Source organism: Eufriesea mexicana, unplaced genomic scaffold (assembly GCF_001483705.2).
Source record: "Eufriesea mexicana isolate 0111107269 unplaced genomic scaffold, ASM148370v2 scaffold283, whole genome shotgun sequence".
Classification (NCBI taxonomy): domain Eukaryota; kingdom Metazoa; phylum Arthropoda; class Insecta; order Hymenoptera; family Apidae; genus Eufriesea; species Eufriesea mexicana.
In genome coordinates, this window is record NW_016908447.1 from 19,521 (window position 1) to 36,143 (window position 16,623).

The following is a 16,623-nucleotide window of genomic DNA, read 5'->3' on the forward strand; positions in this document are numbered from 1 at the left end:
AAAGCGAATAACTCGTCGCGACGTTTCATCGACCGTCGAAGAGTTTCGCCTTTTACTCGCTTCCTCCTCGTAAACGTCACCGCGAAACGCTACTTCCGGAACGTTACACGACGATTCCGAGTCTGGCCTTGCCGTTGTCACCTAAGTTACAGCGCTGCTATTTCCCCGTTTTTCCGATCTTCCGTCTTCTCCCGCTGTCTTTTTCCCTTCCATCTAGTTTTATTTCCTTTGCTTTCTTTCACCCTCCGGTGCGACAGCTTTCCGAGCTTATCTACGTGCCACTCGTTTGCTCCAGTTCTCCGCGAACCTCACGGCTACCTCCTTCCTGCCAACCATCGCTACTGCTTTATTCCTCCAGTGTCGACCTCCCGAATTTTCTTTCCCGTTTACCTTTTTCCTTCCTCTTCTCGTTTACGTTCCTCCCTCCCATCGGGCACCGATCGCGTTTCCCGTCCAGCGTCGAGCGTTGCGCTTTCGAGGGGTCCCCGAAAGACCAAAGCGTAGACCGACGTCGTGATCAGATCGACTCGCGGGGTCGCTAATCGCGAGATTATCCAATTTACGGGATACTTGGAATTTATCGAAGCGAGGAAAGCAGCTTTCTCGTCCGGTCGGATCCGTCAACGAAAATTCCGCTCGCTTCCGTTCTCTCCGATCAGCCTCGGGCAACTTAAACAAGTCGGCGCGTTTTTTTCGAGCCGACGCCGAAAGCGGAAGCTCCTGGAAAGTTGCGCGAGAAATTAAAGCCGGAAGCGTGGAAATATAATTATACGGCGGAAAAGTAACAAACGGCTTCTAACGAGCCTGCGCCCGGCCTCGGCGATCCAGGAATCTCGGCTACGGGGCTTGCATTCCGAGCGCTTTTGTTTCGTCCACCCTTCCAGCATTGATCTTCCACGCCGAGATAATTAAGGGACAAAAGGTAGAAGAAAGTTCTGGCGCTTCAAAGAGCGCCGTCGCTCTATTAGCCGGCACAGGGGTTTTTTCGCGATAAGCGCGTCGCGTTTTAAGGCCTGATCCGGGAGAAAAGAGGTCTCTCGAACGGGAACGGATTTCACGGTTCTCGAGGCGAAGCGAGGCTGTAATAGGGAAATTTTCGCGCCGGCGGAGAGAAGAAAGGGAAGGAAAAAACGATCGGTAAAGCGTTTCGCGAAAAAGAGTCCGTGGCTAATTACGGAAACGCGTGCAGACGGTTTACACGTGTAAGCGTTAACGCGGCATTCGAAGTCATTACCACGCGAAACGAGCGTGAACCTCGATCGCGGGGTCGATAACTCGCGGCGCGACGAGGCTCACGAGTCGGTTCGAAAATCGCGAACCGGCCGCGAGTGTCGTGACGCGGAGCTACGGCTTTCTCTAGCTTCTCCATCGGCTTCTCGACTGCGGGAAAGTAGAACAGCTCGAAGGAATCTCGACGAGGACTAGCAGTCGTCTTGAGTGGTAGAGGTGTGTAAAAGGGCTGCCACACGCTCCGAAAAGTCCCCGGACGTTGCTCCGGTGCACTGAAACAGAAACGGACGGATAACGAGCCATTAAAACACGGGGAAAAATATACGATAGAGGTAAAGGGGTAGAGCGTGTCGGTGTGAAGGAAATTTGATGGATAAATAATCAGTGGCGGGGACACGACGAAGGTAGACGAAAGCGGTTCGATCTCGAGTAGTCGGTATCGCGAAACTTTTCAGACGGTGTTTCGATTCCGCGTCGATACGGTCGACCTTCCGCATGGGTCCGAATGAAAAAAGTTAAAGGAATCTCGGAGGACCCTAGGAAGTTGGTAGGTCGGGGAGGTGGAGAAGGTCGAGACGAGAGACGAGGTTGGCGGAAGCCCGTCGCGTCACAGGGGTGTATTGTTTAAACGATCCATCGGTTCGGAAAAATCCCCGACACCATAAAGCAACGAGTAGCAGCGACGGTAGTAGTAGCAGAGGAACCCTTCGGGCTGGCAATGAAAACTTGAAAAGTTGGTGCTTTTTCATTTTCAGCAACGGCTCGGCGTCGCTGAAAGCGCAGACGATGCTGATTTCCCAGCGGGTATCGTCCATCTATAAATCTATACCCCGAGGTTGTTTAGTCGGAGCACCGGCTCGGCTATGTGTGTGCACGCGTACCCGGCAACTCCGCCACCGTGTATTTTTCATTCCACTCACCCCTGCACCCTCTCTTAGCCCGCCTCTATCCTCTTTTCTACCCGCGCCTCTTCTCCCTGACACCCGAAAGGAAACTTTTATCTCGCGAAACTTTATTTCTTCCGGCCTCGATCGGGAAACCGAGAAAACAAAGATTATGCTCCCCATCCATTCCTCGCGAGTTTAGTTCTTCGAGACCGGGGTAGACGGACGCGCGACCGGTAAACGCGTCGTAATCGTCCAACCGATCTCGCAAACACGCTCGCGCGTCGCATCTCGTATTTCGGGGATGAAAACGAGGCGAAGATCGGACGAAATTCGTACGGCTACCGTGGCTTTCGGGGGGAAGTGTTAACGAACGGATAGAAATTATGGGATAACGAGGTACGCAGCTGGAGAGGGTGGCGATGACGAGTTATGGGTAAAAAGAGGCCATTTCGGCTCTTCTCCGCGTAATTTCGTTACACGGAGATTTTCGGTACTTCCGGTGAAAATGTTGCGCCGAATGTGCAGCGGGGGAGGATAAGTAGTGGCGTAAAAATACGAAAGTTTTTAATTAACTTTTTCCAGTCTCGGGTTTTCCCGTGCCCCTGCGAGATTTCCGGAAATACGCGCACGCGTTGTCGAAGCTAATGCAGCGTGTAATTGAAACGGCGAACAATGAAAGTCCGGGGCTAATCGACGATCGAAAAATGACAAGTTGCGGTCCATTTAATCGAAGTTTGGACCGCAACGCGTTTCCCGCCACGACTATGCCGATGATGGAACAAAGAGACCTCTGAGCGTTCGCGTTCGCGTTTACGCTACCATTCGCGTTACAATTTGCCTCACAATTTGCGTTAAAATTCCAGTTACGGATTGCGCGGAACGTCCATCCGGACAACTCGCGGTATAACTTCGATAGCTGTCGCTGTTTTATCTCCACGTTGATTTCTAGGACACGGTGGAGTGCCGGTTGGGGTAAAAATTTCGGCGAGAACCCGAGAGGAGAACAGAGTATGCTAGAATTTCACAGTTTCTGTAGAATTTCATCGCGTCTCGTGGCACGATACGATTAACGAACGACTAAAGAATCCTGGGACGTCGTCGAGATTGGCGTTGTCGCAGCGACGTCTCGTCGAACTTGAAAATTCGGTAAAGCGCAAGAGAAAGAAGATTAAATTCTCGCTCGTGCCTTGACCCGGCTACGAAAATAACGCGGCGCCTCTTAAGCGAATATTTCCAGTTGCGCACGGAGCTGGGGGAACGTAACGGAGAAAACAGAACTGGAAGGCAAAAGAGATAGCGAGGACTAACGAGGAATAGCAAGGAAAAAATGACACTAAAAGGAGAGGAAATAGAGAGAGGCGGTAGAAAAGTTGGACCGCGAAAGAGGTGGAAACTTTCAGCTTTTTAAGCTCTTTTCCTCGACTGCTGGACTTGGCGCGGCCCGTTCAGGGTTACCACGGTCTCGAACTATCCCGGACCCCAGGGATATTTGTTTAAGCGTTCGCGTTGACGATGATTTCCCCGGGAGAATGGCTTTTCGAACGTTTTGCTCGTTTGCAGTTCGTGCCAGCCGAACCGTTCGAATCACCGTTTACGATTTTCGTCCGTACACGAGCGGCGAACGTCGCGTGCAATTTGTCGTCGCATGGGATAACCTCGAGTCACGGAAAACGTTACGGCGGAACCGTCGGGGGAGCAGGTCGAATGGTAAAATTTTTACCTCGCGTTCTATCTTTAATTCCGGGCCGGACGGACAGTAAAACGGGAACGCGGCGATATAAATCGGGTAATTTTTGCAGACGTAATTTTTTAGCATTACTTCTGGCCGTATTCTGAGGTTTTTCCAGGGACGGATGATCCTGAAACACGAGGCAAGCGGCGATTTTATATTCGCGTTTGCCTTCGTCCACCGGGGTGCAATTAACTATCCGGCTAACGCCACGGTATTAATGCAAGCGGAGGGACGAGCCCCGCGACGCCGAGCGTCGCGCAACGTTCGAGTATCGCGTTATTCGCAGAGAATGTCGAGACGGAAAAATCGTAAAAGCGGGGAAACTCGATTTTCTTGGACCCACGGTTGATCGAGTGTCGCGCACGCGTGCGCGAGAAGGATGCCGCAGAAAATTGAAACTTCACTCTTCGTCTGCGCGATATTTGCTAAATTAAATTAAACAGCGAAACCGTTTTTTATCCGACTGTGGACGGAAAGCTTGTCAAATATTTATTCAGCCGGCTTTGCCAAGCCGCGAACGTAAAAAATTTACTCGCTAATAAAACAGCTGGCGGAAGGTAAAACTCGATTCAATTTTACCGAAGAGGAACGACGGGAGAGGAGACTTTGGCAGGGAGGAAGGTAGAGAGAAATAAACTAAGCGGTTGGCCGGGTATATCGCGAAACGATGAAAACGTAGGTTGAAAAATTGCGAATAAAAAGCGAAAGTTGGAGGGAAGGTGGGCGGCACGGACTCAGGTAAGAGCTCTATTTTTCGCTGCCCTCCACTTCCCCCTTCTCTCCACCCTTCTGCCTACCTTCTTTATTTTCGCCCACCTTCGCTTTCTCGTTTCGAGGACAATTACGCTAATGCTCTCGCCGTTCTCGTCTTTCGGGTCTGAAAGTTCGGTAGGTAGCAAGAGTCGCAGCGGCTATTGTCACGGTGGTAACTCGAAGCCAAAAACAAATGCAAATGTCGTCGGGCAAGATAAGCAAACGCGACCATCCGAGCATTCGTCAGTATTCTCGACCATCGGAATCGGAATGAAAATTTAAAAGCGATCGGCGTTCCTTCCGAGTCGGAGTTTCGCGCTGGTTTCGCTCGCTCGCCAACTTCCGCCATTGCCGATTCATGCTTTGCACGCTTCCGCTTGTTTGCGTAACACCTTATGCGAACGAAAACTGGAAAACAAGGCGTAAACGTTCTTTCCGCAGCGGGCAATTGCATCCGCGCTGGTCGGTAAATTTGATCTAACTCTGCGCCCGTGTACCTAGTAACCGTTTCGTTAGGCAATGATTACCGATAGTAAACGCGGTTACGAGGCAGGCAAACGATAGTCAAACAGTATCGGCTTTAGTTCATATTCGTACAATTGTTACTCGGACCGCAGCGAGTTTTATTACAAGACAAATACTCGTTAAACGATTAATGCGAACGAGTTCGTACGGCTATGCGTGACGCGAGCGTTCGCGTTCTCCCGTGTTTGCCTGACCGATTTTCCAATCCCTTCATCGTGAAAATGCTTTCCGATGTAACGAGCGAGAGCTATACAGGGATTTGCGGTTATACCTTTGCGTTGTTCGCCATCCGAACACGAGTATCTCGCTAAACGTTGCACCGCGTGCTTTACAGTTGTTCCATCGCCATTTTAAGATACGGTTTAGGATTAGCTCGGGACACGAACGCGCGAGATTCCTATTTTCAAACGCGTACCATCGAGACATCTTTCCCTCTTTCTCTGTCTCCCTCCGTTCCGAAAGAAATCGCTGGCGCGGAAAATTTTGGAAGGTTTCGTTCCTCGAGCGTCAACTCGCGACTGCGAGCGGGCGAGTCCATCGTTAAAATGAATATTTACACTCTGGAGAAATCTTGCAACCGATCCCTGTTCCTCGGGGAGCGTCGCGAAGAGAGAATGGCGGCGCGAGTCTCTTGACATTTTCGAGGGAACGTATAATGCTAGCCTGTAGCGCGAAAACGCGGTTTGGATCGCGACTACGGCCAACGGGATCCATTGAAATTGTTCGTTTCGACGAGAATTATCGCAAATACGCGTTAATTATCTGCGTTACACTGCATCTTGTCCAATACGGAAGAAATATCTGATAGATGCCGGAAGAAAATTGCTTACCGATTGCTAAGTTCCGCGAATTTATTTACTTGGAATTTCACGCGTGGTTCAGCTCATACTTATCGTTGTGTTGAGCAAGAAATCTTGTTCCCTAATTCCGAATAGGCAGTTTCGGGTAAAGGAGAGCGAGAATCGCGAGCAAAGAGGTCGGGAAAGAAGGCGAGTCCCTGGTCTCGCTGGCTTTTCAACCTGTCGAGTCCTCGATTAGGTTCAGATGTCTTATTAACGTGGACTCGTTAGGTCCACGAGTCGAATGTCGAAGTAGTTTGAAGATCCGAATGAGATTCGAATAACGCGGGAACTTGTCGACTTTTGGACGCGAGAGGAGAGATTTCAAAGAAGATAAAACTGGAAAGGGACGAAGATAAGGTTAAAGGCGATCGCGGGTGGCAGACGAGTGTCCCACTTTCCACCTGGTATTAATGCGTCTCGGTCGACACCGAGAGCGTTTAAAGTCGAGTCCTCTTAAGATTCTTAATCCGAAGGAAGCCTCTTATTGCAGCGAGGAACGGATCGTGAAACACGAAGATTACGCGGCTATCCAGGGAGGTCGAAGAACGACGTCTTCGAATAACATCTTGAAATCCCCTTCGGGTCCTCCTCGGCGAGCTCGCGCAAACGTCGATGCAGGTACACGGGTACTCCGGGCAAATCCCGTTGCCGCTACGTCGGATAATCCAAAACAGTGGCGTATTACTTTCCGAATATGCCGTATACGTATCCTCGCGATATCCCGGAAATCGCGTCATCGATGCGACTAACCTCGTTTCGAGGGTCTAAAGTAGAAACGAAGCTGCTGTTCCCTTTGATCGTGGAACGAAGACGACCGTGGAGAAGAAAAGTAATCCTGGATGCGTTTCGCGAGTCCGGTGAAGAACGAAGACGCGACGAAGAGTGATCTTTTGCCGGTTGCTCGGGCGTGTATGGGAAACGTGTAAATGGCAGTTTGGAGTTAGGGTGTAGTCGGTGCGAACGCGAGGCGAAGTGGAACAAAGTGGAACAAAGTGGAGCAAAGTCGAACCCGGCGAGATGCTGCGAGGCGAGCAGAGCGAAATTGTTACCGGCCTGCTGGAAGATTCGTTATTCAGCAGCGGACCGAGGTTAGAGGGTGACGAGAGGCACGAGGACCCGTTCGAGACGGAGGAAGAACGGAGGGTAGGGCGAAAGGGGCAGCGAAGGAAAGAAGAAGCACGGGACGAGGGTAGCGAAGAAAGAATTATCAATTAAAATTACGCGACACGCTTCTTCGGAGAGTATTGTTCGGCGAGCTCTCGCCGGAACTGGAAACGGGGACAATGGAAGCGGCTTTTGACTACTCCACGAGAAGCCGTCCACGAATGAAAAAGCACGGCCGTTGGAGTATCGTCGGACGTTTACGGTGAAACGGTAAATAAGAGAAATAGACGCGGTTCTTTTTGCCGGAAAAATTTCATCTAACTTCTCGAACGACGAGGAGAGGTTTCTGCGGCCATCGGCGAAGCGAAACAACGAGACGGGAAGATACGCGGGTGGGTGGTCGGTCGACCGACCGGAAGCGAGACAATTAAAAGCGTTCAATTTTCCCGTCTCCTTTCGAATGCGCCAACTTTGCCGATTTGATAGTTTCCCCCGTGACGTCATATATTTCCCACGGAACAGTAATCCCACTCCGAAGGGTAATATTCCTGCGGATGGCGTGCCGCTAGCAGGATCGCCCGCAGGAAAGAAAAGCAAAGTTGTTACCATCGATCTTGGGGATTCATTATTCACCGAGTTGGCGGAGGGCAGAAGTCGAGAGGAAAAAAGAAGCGATGGAAGAAAGGATGGAAGGAGAGATGGGAGAGAGAGAGAGAGAGAGAGAGGGGAAAGAAAGGTGCGCGCGTCGAAGAGCTCGAAGATCTTGTACCCCCGATATCACCGACAAATAATTACCGGTGGATAGGCAGACAGTGACGTCAGCAGTTGCCACGCGTCTAAATCAAGCAGCCTGTTCCTCTTATCAGCCTCGCCATCGGCCTCGTCGATGCTCCGCTTCGATTAACGTCTTTGCGCTTCGACTCGGCACCGCGTGGCACACGAGCCAAACGCGTCGTCGCGAGTTACGCCACTTGGAAAACTTACCTACGACTGTGCGACTCTCGATCCGAAGCGAAAGCTGTCGACGTCGAGCTCTGCGACTCGAGCAAGTCGCGATGAAACGTTATTCGTGGAAACCTCCCTCCGAATTTCCGGGAATTTCGGAAAATCTCCGACGTCGCGAGGTCTCGAGAGAAACGGAAAAAGGGGAACGAAACGATTCCCGTCCCGTGAAATCGCGCCTTTCGTCCGATCGATCGTTTCTGGGCTTAACGACTCCGACCAAACTGTCCGTTTCGCGTAATCGATGAGCGAAAGGAATTTCCTCTCGACGAGCAAATGTCCTGGAGGCCAACGCGCGATAGGGGATGAACAGGCGATAAAGGAGAAAAGGTAACGCGCTTCGCAGACTCTCGCGAGTCGATGAAGATCGGATTAATCGATTTCCGACGAATATCGCTCGGTGCATAGTCCGAACTGCGAGCCTCGAGTCGAGTTAAGAGCAACCATTTCGATCAACCATCTCGGCTGAAAACCGGTAAAAACTACGGCCCGATTCCGCAAAAACTCGGTGGAAGGCCAGCGCGACTGGATCTCGAACTATGCGAAAATGGATAGGGTAAGCCTTTCTCAAAGGCAATTAATTCGAATGTCTAATAAGAGCGTAGGAAGTGCAACGTATGCCGGTATCCGCAACATGGTTAAGGCGTAACTGATACCAATTAAATCCTGAATGAGCACCGAGGCTGGCCCGCTGTGTACCTTATGTGCCTGGGAGGATCGACCAGAGTGTATCCCGTGCTTGTAACACGAGACGGACGAGCCTCAAGCATATCCACGACAACTACAACAGGAACAACAACATCGGCATCGGCATCAGCATCAACAACGTCGAGCCAAAACCCCGACTGTCTAACTCCGAAACACGTTCCGACACGAGACTCGTCCGAAGGAGTAGCGAGCTTTTCTCCTAATCCTGTCCCGATTTCCAGCCCTTGCTTCCACCGATCTTCTCGAAACACGGAAGACGAACAGCTAGGTACACCGTTGACGCGTTGTCGCGTTTACTTTTGTTACCAGTTTCCGTTGCCTCGTAGTTACGCCAGTGTCGAGACGCCTGAGACGCTCGATAGCGATCGCTGCTCCAAGTCTGCCATTTACATACGCGCTATCCAACGGATCTTCGACGTCTCCCGATCTCGGATGAAAAACGCAGCGATTTCACGCGAAACTCGCAACGACCTCGAGAATGCGCAAACGAAAGTCGCGATTTCGCGTTGGCGACTCGATTTCCGTCCTATCGACCAGGGTTGCGTCTCGATAGGTGATGAGTCGCGTTACGTAATTCAGAGACGTTTTAATTATTCAGGGGAAGCCGTGAAGAAGCCAAGCAGCCTCTATCGGATCGCAATCGGAAAACGAAACTCTATTCCGGCTGGCGGAGCGTCGGCTAATACACCGGAGAATCCGCTCCATTTCCACCTCCAATTATTTATGGAAAGCAGAAGGGAGGATTTAAGTGTCCCCGGTGTGCCTTGCCCATTATCATTTAAACTAGAGCCTGAAAGGGGCTCGGTTATTCCAGGCCGAATAGCCTCCATCTTCCACGAGCGTGTTACGCGAGCGGCGAAGGAGAGGCGATAGCGAGAAATTTTGGCAGCGAGTGTGGCAAAAGAATGATTCGAGGCGAAAACTTTCTCGTTAACAACGAGATCAAACGATTTCTAATCTTTCGACAAAATCGCCGTGACAATGGTGAAACAAAGCATTCGAGGATCCAAATATCGAGTACGGAGAAAATTTTCGAAACGTTATCCGGATAGTCGAATCACCGAAGGTTGACGGGGAAGAAAAAAGGAGAAAGGAAAGAGAAAGAGGAGAAAATAGAGAAATCTGGAGAAGCACTTACTCTCGGGAGCGCGAGGAGTTGGCGAGCAGAATGGAGTAACGAAAGAGGGAGCATCTGCGATCTAATCACGACTTAGCCGAGACGAAAGGCAGCGAGGCGCGAGCTAGAGAAATAGAGGAAGGGGCGAGGAGGGAAGGCTTGGATGGGGAGGATGGCGAGGGAGAGTACACACGAGGAAGAAACCTTTCGAATCAATATGCGCCGCGAATCAGCACGATGGACTTCCCTCCGGTCTATTCGACAAAGTAGCAGGGACTGCGAGATCATGGTTGAAAGCGACGCGGCGCTGGCTGATGGGCTTTTCAACGGAGCCTCTGCCGACACCAGAGACGGAGATGTCGCGCTCGAGGGGTCGACCGTCTAACCGGAATTCGATTCCTCGATCGAGACGCGGCCGAACACGGATAGAATGCACAAGCGAGATCTTCTCTCGTCGGTGCAGTTCGTGCCGGCAACCGCACGGGCCAACTTAAATTCTGCTTTCTCATACGACGCGTCGCGACGCCGTGATTGAGGCTGGACTCGGACTATCCCCTGAATTTTCGTATCGCGCCCTTCTTCCTTGCTCTTTCTTCCCTTCCGCGAACCTCGAGTCTTGAGGTCATCGGAATTTTCGCAGCCAGAAATCCACCCTCTGCAACGGGTACCCGATATTCCCGTTCCTCGCTCCACGGAATTTTCAATGCCACCAATTTACCACGGTAATTCGAGTGCACTTTCGGCTTGTCGAATCGTTTTCTCCAGTTGCCCCGAAACGGTTCGTTCGGGTAACGAATAAGGGAAGAAACGTAGTCGTCCGTAGCGCGCGATCAGACGTGGTTTTTATTTCTAATTTTTATTTCTTTTTCTTCTTTTATTTTTTCATTTTTTTATTATTTTATTATTGCTCGTGCGGGACGCATAGACGCGCCGAGGCGCGAACCTTTCTCGAACAGACGTGATTTTAGAAACGAGTAGAGCACGGAGAGGAGACGAAGAATAGGCAAGAATTTTTCAATGCACGGAGCTGTGGAGAGGTTACCGAGCTGGAAGTCTGGTTAGAAATAGAATTTTGTGCAAAGGCGCGAAAGACGATTTATCAGCGATGGTACCTCGGAGTATGCAAGCACAGGTAACGCGCTCTTACGAAAAGAAAGAATGGCGCTTCGCGAAAGAACTACCGATTTGGAAATACGCGATCGAAAGTGGACAAAATTATTCGTAAATTGCACTTTGCTCGAGAAAATTCAGGACAATTCGTGACCGAGCTTCCGGAGCTTCTTCCCGATCTCGCGTATCGTTTACCGCTCTTCGCGTGGAAATTTTTCGACAACCGAAAGGTCGGGAAATTATTTTCCATTCTTGTCGTGGCAGCCATTAACAAAAGTACCGTTTTAACGAAGGAATTATTAAACCGTTATTCGGAAAGGGAAAAGCTGCGAACCATTGCTGCATTCCCGACTGCGACGACAAAAACTAAATTAGATTTTCCGTGAAACGTTTCTCTCTTCCCTGCTGTCTCGTTCTTCCGCGATGCTGGCCGAGCAAGGCGAGCGAATTTGAAGAAAAAGCCCGGTGATCCCGGGAAATTTAATTTCATTAAGTTGCACGGCGATTTCCCGATAGTTGCCGAACGAGAATTATTAACTCGCCAGATTGAGGAAAGTAAAGCGCGGTCGATTTAATTACCACGAAAAAAGAAGCCCGTTCGCGACCATTGATCTCCAGCTGGAAGGCACCATCTGTGGTGTGTAATTGGAATTCGAACGAACCAATTCCGAAATCCATCGATTCTGCCGGAAAAAAAGATTGCCGAGCCAATTAGCGTATCGAAGATATTTTAACTATCTCGATCACGCTGGAACTGCCACGCGTTATTTCGCGATGAAATTCTACGCGTGAACGCGGAGATGCTTGCGAATTCTGAAAAATTTTCCAACGCGTGTACATTCTTCGAAGAGACTTGGAGAAATTTCGAGCAATTTCGCGAATCTTCCACGTCCGAGGAACCTCCATATTGCCGAGTCGGTGTTGAGGGACGTGTATTCGGCTGTGCCATTTTTCCGGCAAATAACAGCGAACGAGGAACGGTTGATGTAATTTGGCACGCGGCAATCAGCGGGTTTACAACTACGATACAAAGATAAGCCCTGTTATTCGAATCGGTCGAAAATCCGCTGATACAACGACCAACGGTTCGGCCAATTGAATTAATTCCGGTAACAAGAAGGCTGCTAACGATTATTACAAAGCTCCCTTTCCACTGGCGAGCCGTTTTATCTGCTCGTTGAGCTTGATTGGTTCCTCGCTGCCGATGTCTGATCGAAGAATCCTGTGCAAGAAATATCTCGCTGAAATCGCTATGCAGATTTCACCAGCTTTCAACGAACGTCGGTTCCGTCTGGCCGATACGAGTACGCGTTTATCGCGAGATAGAGAGCATGGATGAGCCGCCGAGGGACGAAGATAAATCCGAAAAATCCCTCGGAAGGCGATAATAATTTATGTCGCCGTTTAAACCGCGAGAGCTGCACAGCGGGGTTTCGTGTCCCCGGTTGTGGAATTAATTTCACCAAGGGGACTAGCAGGAAGCGGCAACGATTAACGGTAACGGCCATCTTCTCTCCCTTTCATTCGGTCGGAGCTAAATCGGGATACAAAGGTTCGAATTAAGGAAACAGGCTTCTGGAGGAACTCTTGGACACGAATGGAGTACAACGGCTATTCGAATTACGAAAAATGAAATTAAATCTGGATCTCCGATGTTGCTTCCTCCCACTACGGAATCCTTTATTAATCTCGTCTTTCCGCCGAGACGATTAATTTGCGACTCGTCGTCGGTCAATTTCGAGGATAATTTTATATCGTCGAGTCATTCTCGTGTCCGCTGATCAGCGACAGTCATCGACGGGACAGAATGAAATTACGGGAATGGAGTACAGTCGTTTAATCTTCGCCAAGAACATGGCATCGTTCCCCGTTATTTAATCGCGTCCTCTCGTCGCGCTCGTTCCGTCGAAGAACCACGAAACTGGTCAGAACCGAAGAGGATACGCGCGTGAAGCGTCGCGGCGTTTTCCAGGATTGCCTGCTGGTATTCGAAGAATGCTAATCGAGGTAAACGATGGCTGGTGGCGAGTCGCGAAAGTTAATTCGACGAAGCGGCCATGTTTTTGCGACTCGGCGGAAGTGCCGTGGTAAACACGGGACATTGTTTCCCGTCGAGTTGTTTTCGCTTTCTTACGCGCTCGCGGGAACGCGCGAAGAGCGATTCCCAGGGCGATTCTCCGCTCGTGAACGACAAGGGTAAATCGCGGTCGCGTCGGCCATTCTCGGAACGAAGTTGCAGCCCCGTTCCTCCAGCGCCGTAAATATTTCGTCGCCGTGGAAAGAGGAGAGCGTATCGCGACGGTGGTTGCTGAAAAGCGGTAATAGTTTCGAGTCTGGAGGTTAACGAAGTATTAACGTTCGCCAACCTGCAGGTCTCGGCCGGTAGACGTCTATCGAGAGAACGACTCGCTATTGTCAAGAGTCGCGCTTGGTTTCTTCTCACTCAGTATCGCGGTGTACCCTCGGTTCGTACCACGAACAGCGGAATTAACAGGCGAAGCCTTTGCCGGGCCATCGAAGCGGGAGAATTATTTAATCGGTGCTCGGAGATCCAGTTTAAACCGTCTTGGCTGCTGGCAGGATTTTTCGACGTCTTGGAATTATACGCTCGTTTAACGCTTCGCTACTCGACTTTCCTCGCTCCGAGAATTATATCTCGTCGAACATCTTGCTCGAACGTGCTCTTCCCTCGATTTCTTCGAGTCGACCTCCTAAATTCTAACCACCGTGCCCGCGAACGCATCCCGCTGCATTAAAATCGAATAAGGTCAGCGCGAAACGTTGTACCACGTCGACGCGGTGGAACGACTTTCCGGCGACTCGACGTTTCCTTCCTCCGGGATAATAGTTTCGGTTCGCGTTCGCCGGAGAAAGGGTCAAGGAAAAATAGCGCGGGCGACGGAAGGAAGACAATGGAGGGCGATCAAAAGCGTCCCTGGGAAGCTGAAGGAAAATTACGAGGCCACACGTGGCTCCTTACCATCCGGAAGCTTCTTCTTGCTTACTTCCTCCTATGGCGCGTAAAAATCAAGCCACGCTCCGAGAGCCACGAAAAAACGCACCCGCGGGATCGATTCTGATAAAGGACTACGACGGAACGGCTGCGCCTGGAAGTCTTTGCGACGAGAAGACCACGGTAAACATCGCGCGAATACGCGTCGCGCGAATTAAGCCATCGCTCGCTTCTCACGGATTTTCCGTCCGCTTCTCTCCTCCATCTTTGTACCACGGTCTTTCATCCCGGAGTTATCGAGACGGGACGATATTATATCTCCTTTTCTGAAAGAATGGACGACGAGTGGGAAATGGCGAGATCGATGTGACATCTTTCCTCCGCGGCGTTGGGAAATTTAGGTTTCCCGGTTGGACGATGGAGAAACGTTTGCGTTAAACGTTGCCACGCGATTCTCTGCCTTCGGAGACGTCTTAGGAAACGCTTCGGGATACCTTCTTTACCCCGCGCCGTTCTTTGCGGAATTCTTTCATGGAAATGTTTTAAACTCCAGCCCCGCCCCGGCGGCACGTCCTCGAGAGAGTCGCTCGGAGACGAAAGTGCTCCAAGTCGATATCTTCCTCGGCATCGTTGCACCCGTTCGTTGCGAAACGATACGCGATTCTAGCCAGTTGTTGCTGCTTTTAGCTCGCTTCGCGAGAAAACACGTCGTTTCGTTCTCCCTTCACCCTTATCCTCCTCGTCCTGCTGCTTCCGCCGTTCTCCTCGCGACCGCCAAAGATCTTACTGAATTATGTATGACCGATGCTGAAAGTTCCACTCTCGCCGAAGAGATTGGCGAAATTTCGACGGGAAGTAGTTGGATCGGGGAGAATTGATTTTGTTTCGGAAGTACGGCAGCACGAAGGAGAAAGAAAATACCGGGGTCAAAATCGCGATTTTATTTAGAGGGTGATTCGACTTCTTCGAGTCGTAAGACGCAAGAATCTTTACGATACTCGTTTCTACTTCCTTCGTAGCTCTCTATTCGGCGAATTTTCGCTACGAGATTTTTCGACAAGAGGCGTCGCGACATCGGCATCGATCGGGAACGGTCGAAGCTTGAAAGAGAAAATCGCAAAGGCGTTTCATCGATTGCTACGAATAAGGTGTACCGATTTAACCGGGTAAATGCGCGGTTACACGACAGTAGACGAAACATGGACGAAGGTGGAGGAACACTTGCCGATGTAGCAGATGGAGATTCTTTGAAACTATTCCTGCCACCTCGTCGTACATTTTCCCACGGACAGGGAGCAAAGGCGATCGCGAATGATAAATTCAGCGAGAAAGCTTTATCCCGCGTAGTCGACGATCGAGTAAAGGCGTGGGGATATCGTCGATCAACGCACGACGTGATCCCCGGGTTATAATTTAGCCATATTAGCGAAAGAAGACGGATTCGACATTGGCGTAGCTTGACACGTCGAATATTCGTGTCTTCACTCGTGCATAAAAGTATTCCAACATTTACGAGTATAGTAAGAAGGGATTGACTAAATTGTACGAGTGAAATTGGATAATAATTCAATGATTTGTTTTAAATATGTAGCATCGGTGAATCCTAAAAGTATTAGTAGCAGGTACTGGTAATTATACCACAGGAAGTTTGGGTATAATTTTTGTTGCTTATGGCAGCTTTAAGACGATTTTCCATTTAACTCACTAGCGCCACCACGGTCCATATCTCCGATAAATGTAAGTGTAAAACGACGGTGAACGACTATCAAAGACCAAAGTAGTATAGGTCAATGAATTCACCCCGAAATGCATTATCCGTTTACGTGAAAAGAATATACAGTTCCACTAAAGAAAACCAGGTTTGTTCAAATGGGACACCTTGTACATTCGAGAAGACAATTGCAAATCACACACTTGGTTGTGCAACGCAATACCAGACTGCCTTTTGTCTTACTATCGTGTTCTTGTCATCGCTGGATGCGTCGCTCGTTATATTTAACGCATTCGTTGTCAACCTTCATGAACAACTATACTTATATCCGTCTCGCTACGCAATCATCGCGAACTTGCTTTTTAACACTTTCGATGCTTTCGATACGTAGTACTGTTATTGTTATAAACTATTTTTGTTTTTCTCACGGATATTTTTGGTTTTTCTCAGAAGACGACAAATCCAGGAACCACATTGATCGATGGGAGCTCTAGAGCGAACGATCTACACCCAACGGAAGAAGAAGAAGAAGATGAAGGAGGAGAGAGGAAAAGGAAGAAAAAGGAAGGAAATGTGCATGCGATCGTTCTCGCGCGAAACTCGTTGGTTCGCCGGACACCTGGATCAAGGGCTATAAGAACTTGCAAATGTGATCGATAGTTTGGCTGTGTCGTATTTCTTAATTAGTCTTGCACCTTTATCGCGTGCAAACGCAGCGCGACGTGAAAGATGGCGAGGTTCTTTTTACGACGGGCTTAGTTCCTCGAGAGCGGGGCAACCTATTTTCGCGGAAACTTGTTTAATAAAAAAGTTTCGCGGTGAGGTATGCCGGCGCAGTCGTTCGGTTGAGAAAGGCCGCGGAGACTTCTCGTAATCCGCGGCGTCGGGCTTTAATTATGTAAATTCTGATTTTGATATCGTCGACGAGTGCGGAGGAATTAAAGAACCA

The 16,623-nt window shown here is 49.9% G+C and overlaps 1 protein-coding gene across 1 annotated transcript in view; it reads right to left on the minus strand.

Moving 5' to 3' along the window:
• Nucleotides 1-1,421: 1,421 nt before the first annotated feature.
• LOC108555804 (uncharacterized) overlaps nucleotides 1,422-16,623 on the minus strand; it is a 57,225-nt gene continuing 42,023 nt past the window's right edge. Inside the window, exon 2 of the mRNA XM_017911626.1 lies at nucleotides 1,422-1,502. Coding sequence (XP_017767115.1) covers nucleotides 1,422-1,502 — 81 coding nt within the window. The remainder of the gene's footprint in view (nucleotides 1,503-16,623) is intronic.